Below are 12,649 nucleotides of genomic sequence, written 5' to 3' on the forward strand. Positions count from 1 at the left end.
AGTGAAGTAATGCAAAGAAAGCCACAAAACTCAGGCTAGTTTGATACAGATGAAATGGCCCCCAATTATCACTGCCTATCACTTAAAGGTGTACTCCCTTTTATAAATATAGATACAAATCTTTGTTTCTTTTATACAGGTGATCAATGTACAATATGAAATTTACAGAAGAGAGAGAATGGGAGTCATCATCAAGAGATGAAATAGATAATAGAATTAGATGTAGACATGGCTCAAATATTCTAATTATCATTCAGGAACTTAAACACTGTGATAAAAAGGTAAATGCTCTAATTGAAAATGTGGATGACATGTATAAATACATAGATAATCTTAGAAGCAGCAGAGAAACTTAAAAATTAAAATGAGAATATTACAAATGAAAATTATCTAAAATAAAAAAACCATTAGTTGGGTTTAATAGATTAGACTAAGTATATAAAACAGAATTTGAACACACAACAGTAGAATATAAAAGGGAAACATAAAGAGAAAGAAAGGTATAAACAGAGGGTCTAAGATCCATAGATCAAATCATCTAGCATGAGTACAAGTGGGTTCATAGATGGAAAGTGAAAACAGTTAAGACAATAGCTATGCTAAATTCCCAATTTATTATTTTGAACAAAATAAGTCACATACGTGAGCGCGCGCGCGCACACACACATACACACACACACACAGGCATACACACACAGGATTAATTGTATTATTCCATTCATATAACCTCTAGAAACAGGTAGGACTAATTTATTTCCTAACTAATTTAAGTCCCTCTGTTCTGTATGGCTTGGAATCTAAAAACCTGTGAGATTCTGGAGTTATGTATTTTATAAATGAACTGAAAGCTTTCCAAATATTGGTATTTATTTGCTCGTATGATCAAAACATTCTGGTTTTTTTTTGTTGTTTTTTGTTTGTTTGTTGTGAAGTTTCAACTACATGTAGAATTGATGAAAATAATTAAACTGAACAAAAAGAATCTGTGGGTAATCCTCAGTTAAAAAATAAGCAAATAGCAGCAAGAAAAATAATTTATAGTATGACCACCTGGGAACTACCACAGTTAAACCTTTCTTTTGTATTTGCTTCTTTTAATAGATTCATATTGCATTATAATGATATAAATAGTCTTGTGGAATTGTTAACATGGTTGCATGCTGGCATATTTCATTTATATACCCAAGGACATCAATATAAAAGGAGAAAAGAGTAAACCAGCAACATAACAAAGATTAAAATAGAAGACCAAATTTCTCTTTCAACAAAGAGTTTAGGTGCCTGCTACTTTAGATTAAGATGCTGCCCAAATTAGCTTCCAGAAAAGAATGAAGGGTAAACAAAAGGACCACAATTTTCTTTTGAAACCCAAGAATGTAATGAAGCTTCATAGGAGGCTTTAACCAGGAATTAGAATTTCTGAACACACACCATACAAACATTATTGCCCTTAAGTCCCACTTCTGTAACTGTTTTCTTTCTGCAATACTCTTTCTTACTTATTTCTTTGTTATGTTGACTGGCTTCTTCTCAGGGTTAGCAAAAACTCCACTCGAATATTGTGTGAATTTATCTTTTCATGGTACTATGTATTAAAGCCTCACATTATCTGGGACCTTTGCCCTCCAACTTCTTAATTTCTGTCCGCTGTTTCTCACCTATCTAGCATCTTAAGCAAGTGAAATATTACCACCAGGAAATAAATGGATTCAGCATAAAAATCAAATTGAATGGAGCTATGATGTAGTATGAGGCAAGATGAAGAACTGGAGCCCGATCAAAAGTGCTATTCATCCTCTGAATCACAAGAGTTGGAAATATTTGCTTGGTAAGTTTCAGAATGGTTAAGGATTAGTGACTGCTCTGTGCTCCCTATTCATACTTCTTGCAAATGAAAATATTTATTGCTGGTTTCTTGTCTTTCCATGTTTTACTACTCTGGGTAGGTTAGGGGTCATTGAATAACATATTTTTTCAATTTATACCTTTCTCTATTAGGAGATCCATATCTACAGTTAACATAGGCTTCAAATTGCTGGTCTTTATGCCTGAAGCCTGGCTCGAAATGTTGAGACTTTGGTCCTTTGGAGAGAAATTGAGAGTATTTTACATGCAAAGATGCACATTAATGAATGATTGTAAACAAAGACTATGGTAACCATGATGATGATAGGAATTAATGATCTCCCTAGATCTGTACCTGTTGCATTCTCCAAAGCTCTCAGATAGCCTTTCTACATAAGCAACTTCTGAGTCTAGACCTCAAAAGGTTTTATACTCTTTTGCCGCAGTCTGGCTGGGCACAAATCACGAGCCACTGAAGCAGGAACAAACTTTATTTCTGAACTCCACCAGCACAGTCCACACATGCTCCCCGGGAATTCTCCCCGAACCAGCGGCTCATCCAGGAACCAGCAGCCGGAAATATCCTTCCTCCGGCACTTCCCCAACCAATGGGAACTCTCGGGGAATCCCCTAGAGAGCTCAACTGGAACTCAACGGGAACTCCGCGAGAACTCACTGGCGTCGCCTCTCAACCACTACTTCTGGCAAAAATGCCATGCCTCATCCCGACTTGGCTGTGGCCCTCAACACTCTTTACATGTTTTCTTCCACTTTAAGGCTTTCTTGTATTTAGAGTAACCTTGACAGGATAGACTGCTAGATGGTTACAAGACATGCACAAGATGATGACAAAGGAAGGTGAACCAAGGCAATAGAGCTGACACCCAGCCATATTCCAGAAAGAGAGATGCCCATCTACTTTGCAGATGATCAAAGTTTTAAGAGGGAGCCAATCAAAAAGCACCTAATTTGCTGACCCTAAACCATCATAAGCTAAGACATGGATGTTGTGGAAGATATTGAGTGTTTTGATGGCTTGTTTTCAGCAATTCCCAATAGAGACAGTCCAAAATTGTACCTTATTACAATTTTTTTTATTCCCAGAAACCACAGCTTACAGGAATAATTATTTAATGTCCCAATTTTAAACTACTAGGGGTAAGACTCATTGATTTCCTCTGTCCCCAAATTAGTTCATCTTGATTTAGATGTTTATCTTCTGAAACATGAGATGCTGGGGGAGAGTATCTGATACCAATAGTACATTGCTGGTCTAAAATATTAGGAAGATTATCCTCCCCCACCAACCAAGAGCAAATGATCCAGGAGAAAATGTATAGCCACTTCTTTTCTATAGTATTATATTAAAGCTTCATTCTTACTATTTCCCTACCAAAAAAAAAAGCCACTAATTTAAAAAATACTTAAGAGTTCATATTTTTTAGACACAATTCAAAAAGCAAGAAATAAGTCAGCCATAGGTTAATAGTATTTAAGTTAAAAATATTTAGTTCCCTAGCATTTAGTGAGGGGAAATGTTGATTTATCATTATTTTGTTAAACACAGATTTAAATCATGAAAAAATAGTTTGATCAGGGAGTAATAACACTGTACATTCAAATGAATAGGATATGAGTCCTATCGCTCAGAAATAATTATTAGTGTTATGTATTTTTGTTTTTTAAAAAGATGGGTTAAAATAAAGTCAGCATTTAATCAAAGAAGATAGAAAAGTAAAAATGAAATCTAATGGCATTGAAATAATGGAAAATATTGAAAATTAAAAACTGAAGTTAATAAAAAAAATACAGTAGTATGGAGTGAGGGGTCAACAAAACAAAGGGAAATGTTGAAATAATTCCAAGACCAGGAACACTGAAAAATAATAGCTATGATATTAAGTGTTGGGTTTTTTTTCTCTGGGGTATGGCTGCTGTTTATACTTTTCCCAACATTCCTCCCTTTTTGTTTTCTTAGGAAGTGGGGCGTCGTTGGTCAGATCCGGCTGCTTCCTGCTGTGTGGGGGTGCTGTGGGGCCTAGAAAGGGAAGTGGAGGAATGCTCGGGGGGCAGGTCTGGGGATATCATGGCAGCCAGAAATAAAACCCAGTGGCTATAGACAGCTACTTCCATAGGGGTGAAGTCTATGAAAGTTCCCTGAAGCCACAAGTTGTCGATGGCGTCGAACCAGTCCTGGATGGAGGAGATTGTTGGTATCAGCCACTGGTCCTGTAACAGAGACTCTAGAAAATACTGGAAGCGTTGCCTGGACATGGCGTCACCAGCACCTGAAGAAGATCAGAGCGAATAAAAACAGAATGAAGATAAAAATTAAAGCAAAGGTCAATTTTTGGCAGAAGTTCCATGTTGGGGGACTGACAGAGAAGAGGCCAAGGGCCATGAGGAAGCTTAGAAGGACATAAAGACTCATGAATCCAGGATGGCAGATTAAGAGGTTCTCCGAGCTCGTTGTCTCCCGCTGTCTGATGTCCGTTGCATTCCATCGTGCCTGGTAGTGAGCTTCAGCACTGAGTGAACTGTTCTCTTGGAGATGTTGGGGGTTCATCGGTCATCAGAGGCTGGTAGTGCCTAAGCAGAAGCTGGTTGAAAGTTTGATTAGAAATTTTTTGCAATTGGGTTTGAAGGAACTTCATTATGCAGGGCAAGAGAGCACAAAAAAGGAGCATCCCAATAAGGGGCCCCAAGATAGGTAGTAAGTATGTGGCAAGAGAGGATTGGAAGAACCCCGTTATGGGATTAGAGGAGGTGGGTTTGAGCAGTTGGGTCGATAATTCCTGCAATTTAACAACATTTTTTTCTATTAGCCCAGACTCATTAACATAGTAGCAACATTCCTCTCTGAGGAACAGGCATGTACCCCCTTTTTCTGCAGTGAGAAGATCAATCGCCCTTCGGTTTTGTAAAGCCACTTGTGCCAATGAAGTAACCTGCCGCTGCAAGGAGCCCAGAGACTCAGCAGTGGTATCGAGTGCTTCCTGCAGTTTTTGTTGCAGGTCATTGGATGCCCATAGAGCATGACCTATAGCTCCACCAGAGAGTCCGAGACTTGCCACTGAGGTTGTTAAAGTGAGGCCTACCAGAACCGGCAGAAAGACTGCCCTACGGGTGCGGGAAGGTAGGGCCAGCTGCCGGAATTCGGTGGGAGTATACAAAGACAGCTGAGGAACTACAGTAACCAAGAAACAGGTGCCAGAGACATTGATTGTTGAGGTACTTAAAGACCCGTTACACCAGAGGAAATGTCCAGGTTGCATAAACGCAGGGCTCAATGGGGTGCTATAGCTCAAGGAACAAATGGGTAAAGGATTCATTGTTGGCAGGTGGAAACAGATGAAAGGAAATGAAGTATTGGTGGAATAACTTTCCCACAGTGGGATACGTGTCACATGTAGGGGTTGTCCTTTCTTAGAGAAATTGTAGGTTTTTGCTGAAATATTTCCTGCCGCTAATGGGACCGCTGCTAGAAGTGGACGACTAAGTGAAGCACAGAGAAAGCACTGAGAAGTAGGCACAGAAAGAGGGGTGGAGTTTAATAATCGAAGAGTTTGGTGTAGCAAATTGAGCCATGTGGGAGGGGGGCCTAAGGGGGTTGAAGGCTCTGAATCTTCTTTGGATGGGCTATGGATAAGATCTCGAAGTTTTGATTCTGACTCCTTGATGTGTTCGACTACCTGGATGGTTGCTTTAGGTGGCGTAATCAGGGTGCGGCCAACAGTCATCCACCCTGTGGGTCTGGCTGAGGTTGTCCGAGCATAGACAGCAAACTCAACATAGTCCCAACGTTTGGCCTTGGGGTCAGGTATATCTAAAGTATACCATCCATTGTTATCGGATGAAGAGCCTTTATGCCACTTTAGGTAACTAGAAGTCCACCCTTCAGGGTAACCAAGTGAGTGGTAAGAATAGCTACCACGTTCATCATGGAACCTGCATGACCAATAGGGGCACCCATTATATATCTCAGGCCACCAATGACAATAGTCTTTGGTTTGATCAAAAAGGAAGCAAATGAAAGGCCAGTTCCAGCTACCAGGGACGAAGGTCCTTGAAGGTGACAATTTTAGGGAAATAGAGGTGCAGTTGTGGATGAAGCAAGTAGTTGCATCCACTGCGCGGACCTTCTGCATGCCATGTTCTGAGTATCGTTCCCGAAGAGTGAATAAATACATGGTAGGAGAGGAGGGTAAAGGCCAGTCCCGACAGAGCACAGAAAATAAGCAGAGCACAAAAAACAAGCAGAGAGAGAAGACTAGGGTGTTGGGAGAGCTCATTGTGCCTTCTTTAAGAGGAATTGGGCTGTGGAGAACACCGTGTGAGCCGCAACTTAAAGGGGTGAGATGGGTGTGGAGAGCAGGAGTAAAGGGGAGGTTCAGGAGGTGATTCTTGGAGTTCCTCTGGGGTGGTCCTGTCGTCAGCAGGTGGGGCCTCCTGGTGATATGGCTTCAACCTAGAAATGTGAATCCAGGGAGTGAGACGGTTGTCTGGTAAGGAGAGTTTGGCGGCGGTGGGGGTACAGAGAATGACAGGATAGGGGCCTTCCCATTTTGGGGCAAGAGGCCCTTTCTCCTCTGGGGTGTTATAATAGACTAGACTCCCAGGTGTTAAGGGAGGAGTGTTTGGAGAGGAGACTGGGTCCGGAAGAAGCCAGTCCTGATATTTCCAGAGTTCCGAGCGGAGATGAAACAAGAGAGGCAAAGACAAATCTCGGGTGAGAGGTCCTTGTGAAACGACCAGCCCAGGGGGTATAAGAGGTCTTCCATACATTATCTCAAAGGGAGACAGTAAAGATGGTTTCTTAGGGAGAGCTCTGATTCGAAGCAAAGCCAAGGGAAGGAGTTTGACCCAGTCTAAGTTTAATTCCATTGTCAATTTGGTAAGGACTTCCTTTAGAGTACGATTTACCCTTTCCACTTTCCCTGAAGCCTGGGGGCGATATGGACAGTGGAAATGCCACTTGAAGGAGAGGGCTTGAGAGACCTTTTGTGTGATCCTAGAAATAAACTCAGGGCCATTGTCAGATTGTAAGGAAGTGGGCATACCAAACCTGGGGATGATGTCTGTCAGTAAGATTGAAGCTACAGTGGAAGCCTTTTTATTGGAAGTGGGAAATGCCTCAACCCAACCAGAGAAAGTGTCCACAAAGACAAGGAGGTATTTAGTGCGCCGTACTGTGGGCATGTTGGTGAAGTCTACCTGCCAGTCAGCAGCGGGAATGTGTCCCCGGGCTTGGTGGGAAGGGAAAGGTTTGGGCCTTAAAGGAGTATGAGGGTTGGTCTGCTGACAGATCTGACAATTAGAGGCTATATTTTGGAGCATGGCTTTGTCAGAGGGGGTGAGGGAGAAGAAGCTCTGTAAAAAGAGGGTTAAAGACTGAGAATTGGAATGGAATAGAGTATGAAGGAACTTGAAAAGATCCTTGTTCTTACTGGAAGAAGTAGGGGCTTCAGATGAGCTGTCTAAAGTGGCCATTATATGTCCTCCAGGGGGGCCATAATTGGAAGTGGTAGCAGCTATTCGTGCCGCCTGGTCAGCTTTGGCATTGCCCTCAGTGATGAGAGAGCCGTCCTTCTGATGGGACCTACAATGGACAACTCCCAACTGGGTGGGTAAGTGGGAGGCCTCTATCAGATTGGTTATAAGAGCCGAATTAGTGATCGCATTACCTTTGGTGGTAAGTAGGCCTCGCTCCTTCCATATTGCAGCATGGGATAATAAGATATGGAAGACATATTTTGAGTCAGTATAAAGGGTGAGGGATTTGCCTTGTGCTAGAAGGCAGGCACGAGTGGCTGCTATAAGTTCAGCCTGCTGGTTGGTAGTTCCTGAAGGCAGAGCTTTGGCCTCTATAATCTCAGTGGCTGAAACTACAGCATATCCAGAGTAATGAGTGCCGTTCTGCCTAAAGGAACTGCCGTCAGTGAACCAGATAAGGTCAGGCTTGGTGAGTGGTCCCTCAGAAATGGAAGAATGACAGGGGAGGAAATCATCTAAGGTTTCCAAGCAATTATGAGTTGGTGTGTTAGACGTGGGAGTCATTGGGAGCAGTGAGGCAGGGTTCAGTGCAGAGCAGGGGAGGAAAGTAATATTAGGGTTTTCCAGAAAGGAAGTGAGGAGCGACAGAACTCTGGATGGAGGAAGGGTTTGAAGGCCCTTATAAGCTAAAAGATCCTTCAAGTGATGTGGGGAGTGGATAGTTAAAGGGGCCCCAAAAGTCAGCTTAGAGGCTTCTTTGTGTAAAATTTGTCCAGCAGCCAGAGCTCTTAAGCAAGGGGCCCACCCACGGATGGTAGGGTCTAGTTGTTTGGACAAATATGCCACAGGTGCAAATGTAGGCCCATAGTTTTGACCTAAGACCCCAAGTGCTTGTCCCCCTTTTTCATGGACATATAGATGAAATGGTCTTGAAAGATCAGGAAGGTGAAGGGCGGGTGCCTTTAGGAGGAGTTGCTGAAGCCTGCGGAAGTGGTAGTTGGGGGAGGAGGCAAGAGATTCACTAGGGGGTCCCTTTGCTAGGTCATACAGGGGTTTGGCTAGAAGAGAATAATTTGGGATCCAGGCCCTAAAATAACCTGCTAGTCCTAGGAATGATAGTATTTCGGCTTTCGTATGGGGCACTGGAAGATTAGAGAGGAGTTGCCTCCTATCCAGTGTTATTTCCTTTTTCCCAGGTGTAAGACGAAAACCAAGATAGGTGACAGAAGACTGGGAAACCTGGGCCTTGTGGGGAGACACCCTATATCCCTTATCTGCTAGGAAATTGAGAAGCTGGGCGGTGTGGGATTGAGAGTGTTCCCAAGAGGGACTACATAGAAGAAGGTCATCGACATATTGAAGGAGAGTAGAGTCAGGACAGGTGGGGTGAAAGGATGTGAGGTCCTGGGCAAGAACTTGGCCAAAGAGATGGGGGCTATCCCTGAATCCCTGTGGGAGGACAGTCCAGGTAAGCTGACGAGAATGGCGGGTGTGAGGGTCAGTCCACGTAAAAGCAAAGATATCCTGAGATTCTGAGGACAAGGGAATAGAAAAGAATGCATCTTTTAAATCTAGGACCGAGAAGTGGGTAGTAGTAGCAGGGATCTGAGAGAGGAGGGTGTAAGGGTTGGGCACTAGCGGGTGGATGGGGACCACAGAGGAGTTGACAAGGCGAAGGTCTTGAACCAGCCTGTAGGACCCGTTAGGTTTCTTAACTGCCAGAATGGGGGTGTTGAAAGGAGAGTGTGTAGGCCTAAGATACCCCTTTCGTAATAAATCCTGGATGATGGGTTCTAATCCGAGGAGGGCTGTGGTTGTGAGTGGATATTGTGGTTGACTAATATATCTTGAAGGGTCCCGTAAGACAATATGAATAGGACTGCATTTAGCCATAGAGGGTGTAGTTGTGTCCCAAACCTCAGGGTTAACTGGTTTAGATAGTTGTGGAAGAGTGCGTGAAGGAGGTGTATCTGCCCCTAGGAACATCATGAGGAAATGAGAGGTAGGAGAGGTGTGGGGTGATATGTGAATGGTGACTTTCAATAGTGAGAGTATGTCCCTTCCCAGAAGGGGAATGGGGCAATGGCTCATAACGAGAAAGGAGTGTGTGAAGGACAAAAGGGATCCCTGCATATAACATGATAAGGGGGGGGGTTTTGAGGGAAAATCTGTTTACCTCCTACCCCGACAATAGGAGTTTTTGAGGGTGTGGTAGGACCCCAATACTCCCTCAAGACCGAAAAAGCGGCACCAGTATCCAAGAGGAAGGTAATGAAGCGTCCATCCACCAGGAAGGTGACCCTAGGCTCTTGCTTTTTGATGGTAATAGTCGGGAGGGAAGGCCCAGGGCTCCGTCAATCCTCCTCTGCCAAGCCCAGGAGAGGCTGGGGTTGCCGGGCAGCTGACCAACCTCCCTTCCGGGTTGTTGGGCAGTCTGCCCCCCAGTGTCCCCTTTGATGGCATTTTGGGCAGGGGTTGGAGGGTGTCCTCGGCGAAGGACAATCCCTGGCCCAATGTCCCTCCTTACCACATTTGAAGCAAGCTCCAGGGGGTGTCTTATTAGGACGGCGTGGTGATGACCTTCTCTGAATGACCTGGGCCAACATTTGGAATTTGGCATTTTCAGCCCTCTGCCTACGGCGTTCACTTTCATCTTCTCTACCATGAAAGACCTTGAAAGCGACAGCGAGGATTTCGGTCTGAGGAGTAGCAGGGCCCTGTTCAAGCTTTTTAAGCTTGGCTTTAATGTCAGGGTAGCTTTGGGCCAGAAAATATGTCATTAAGACATGACGGCCATCAGGGGTTTCTGGGTCGAGGTTTGTGTACTGTTGAAGGGCCTTGGTTAGTCTATCCAGGAATTCTGAAGGTGTTTCCTCCTTCCTTTGAATGACCTCCTGCACCTTTTGAAAGTTAACAGCCTTGCGGGTGGCCTTTTTTAGGCCCGCCAAGAGGCAGGATGTAAAAAGGTCACGAGACTGTAAGCCTTCAGGGGTGTTGTAATCCCATAGGGGATCCTGCTCTGGGACAGCATGAGGGCCCGTGGGGTGGTTAGGATTGGTCCTATGATTTTCATCAGCATGGGCTTGGGCTAGCTCCCAGACCCGTCGCCTTTCCTCGGGGAGAAGTGTATTGGCCAAGAGCATGTAGATGTCATGATGAGTGAGGCTATATGCTTGTAGGACCCATTGAAACTCCCGAATGTAAGTGGTGGGGTCAGTGGTGAATGAGCCTAACTTCCTCTCTAGCTGAGTAATGTCCGACATGGAGAAGGGCACGTGGACTCTGATGACACCCTCGGGACCAGCTACCTCACGAAGGGGTGCGATTGTCTTGGGGGTGGGAAGGAGTCCCTTAGACCTGGTAACAGGAGGACTGAAAGAGGCAGGCGGCGGACAGGAAGGAGAGGGAGGGGAAGGGAGTGTCTCTGTGGAGGAGGAGGAGGTGGAGCAGGCAGAATAGGGCGGAGAGGAGGGGGATGAAACGGAAGGCTGAGGATCTGTGGAATCAGGCAGAGGAAGAGGAGGGTATAGTGGGAGAGAAGGGGCAGATGGGGCTGGGGGATAAGGTGGGGGTTCATCTGCTGGGTCAAATGAGGAAGAATCTGCGAAGTCAGGAGTAGAAGTAGGGGAAGAGAGGGGTTTGCAAGCAAGGAGGACCTGAGAGGGAGGGCAGGAGGAGCAGAGAGCAGGGTGCTGTGCGAGAAGGCTAAAACCTTCAACGCAGGGAATCTCCTTCCACTTTTTCAGATGCTGGCAATAGTTAAAAAGGTCCCGGAGGAGGATTGGATCTAAGGAGCCTTCTGGAGGCCAATGATTGCCATTATCCAGTAGATATGTAGGTCAATCTTGGGTACAGAATTTGATTAGAAGTTTGGGCTTGATGTCTGGTGTGAGGGAGAGTGTGGCCAGATTTTTTATTAAACATTTTAGAGGTGAGGCTTCAGGTATAGACGAAGAGGTGCCCATAGTCACAGGGAGAGATGGAAGAGAGAGAGAGAGAGAGAGAGAGAATAAGAGTAAGCAAGAGAGACAAAGAGAAAACCCGGGCTGGAACGGCTTCCAGAAAGCTCATGGCGAACGGGGGTCAGGTGGGCGTCCCCAAAATGATCAGCTGTCGTGAGGAAATACAGAGGGCACTACCTGGTCGTCACCAGGGAAGTGCGATCTGTGAGACCCAATGGGGTCGGAGCCATGGGCAACCTGACGTCAGGAAAGTTTTCAACCGCAGCAGAAGAAGTCAGTAATGAAAACAGAACTCTGGCTCCGGCAGAACGCAGTTCCAGGCCGGGAGTTCAATTTTCCCCGAGCAGAGAGGCAGCTTCAGCCAGACACAGCAGCCCCGCAGGAAACAGCAACTCTAGCTGGCAGCAGCGGCGGCAGCGGCAGCAGAGGAGGGAAAAACACTACAGAGCCTCTCGTGTAAACTCAGAAGCCTCACGCCCCAAAGGGAAACGGATCACCAGAGGGTCCACTTTGGCCAGTAAAGGTCTTAGTGGGAGGAATTCCCACCCCCCTACCGGGCATCTGGAGTGTGCCGGACGATCACGGTCACAAACCCAGCGTTAGCCCGAAGGGAGTTGGCGAGCCGGGGTCAGGGGATGCTTACCTACGCTACATCAGTGGTGAGTGCAGGAAGCCGGGGTCTGAAAAGAGTGGACCAGGGCGGAGTGTCTCGGCGGGGCGGGGGACGGGGCTCTTGTTGGAAAGAGCTCACCCGTATCCTCACACGGGGCACCAGAATGAAAGAATTCCCCACGCAAAGACACTTCGCCGGGAGAATTCCAATTTTATTGCAAAAAGCTGTGTGCTTATATAGAACTAAGGGGGAGATGGTAGGGCTTAGATAAATGGCAGGCAACCCGTTTATTGGCAAGTTCTTCCAGATATCAGCTCCGGAGCCCAGGAATTAGTTCTCATTGGGGCTAAGGTTCCCCGCCAGCGAGATTTAAAATTGGCGCTGGTGGGAGAGTTCACACGGGCGGGAACTTTTCGCGCCACTGCAGAAAAGAAGAAGGTAGGAAGAAGAGGTGCTTAGGCGCCACGTTGGGGTTTTTTCTCTGGGGTATGGCTGCCGTTTATACTTTTCCCAACATTAAGGACTATAAAATAGAAAAAAAGAATAAATACAAAGATTGAAAGTAGAAATTCTTATTATTACTGTGTGTATGTATGTGACTGCATGACCAATGTGATTCTGCAACCTGTATACTCAGAAAAATTAGATATTATATCCCATCTGATTCAAATGTGTGATATGTCAAGATCACAGTACTGTCATGTGTAACTAAGTAAAACAAATAAATAAATAAATA

General features: G+C 45.2%; 1 protein-coding gene across 1 annotated transcript; it reads right to left on the reverse strand.

Annotated features, from left to right (window-relative positions):
* Positions 1-4,367: 4,367 nt before the first annotated feature.
* On the reverse strand, positions 4,368-6,035 carry LOC107150659 (endogenous retrovirus group FC1 Env polyprotein-like). The gene has a single exon (XM_015495795.1). It carries the CDS (start codon positions 6,033-6,035, stop codon positions 4,368-4,370), a length of 1,668 nt encoding a protein of 555 aa, XP_015351281.1.
* Between the last annotated feature and the right edge of the window lie 6,614 nt (positions 6,036-12,649).

This window comes from Marmota marmota, unplaced genomic scaffold, assembly GCF_001458135.2.
Source record: "Marmota marmota marmota unplaced genomic scaffold, marMar, whole genome shotgun sequence".
Classification (NCBI taxonomy): domain Eukaryota; kingdom Metazoa; phylum Chordata; class Mammalia; order Rodentia; family Sciuridae; genus Marmota; species Marmota marmota.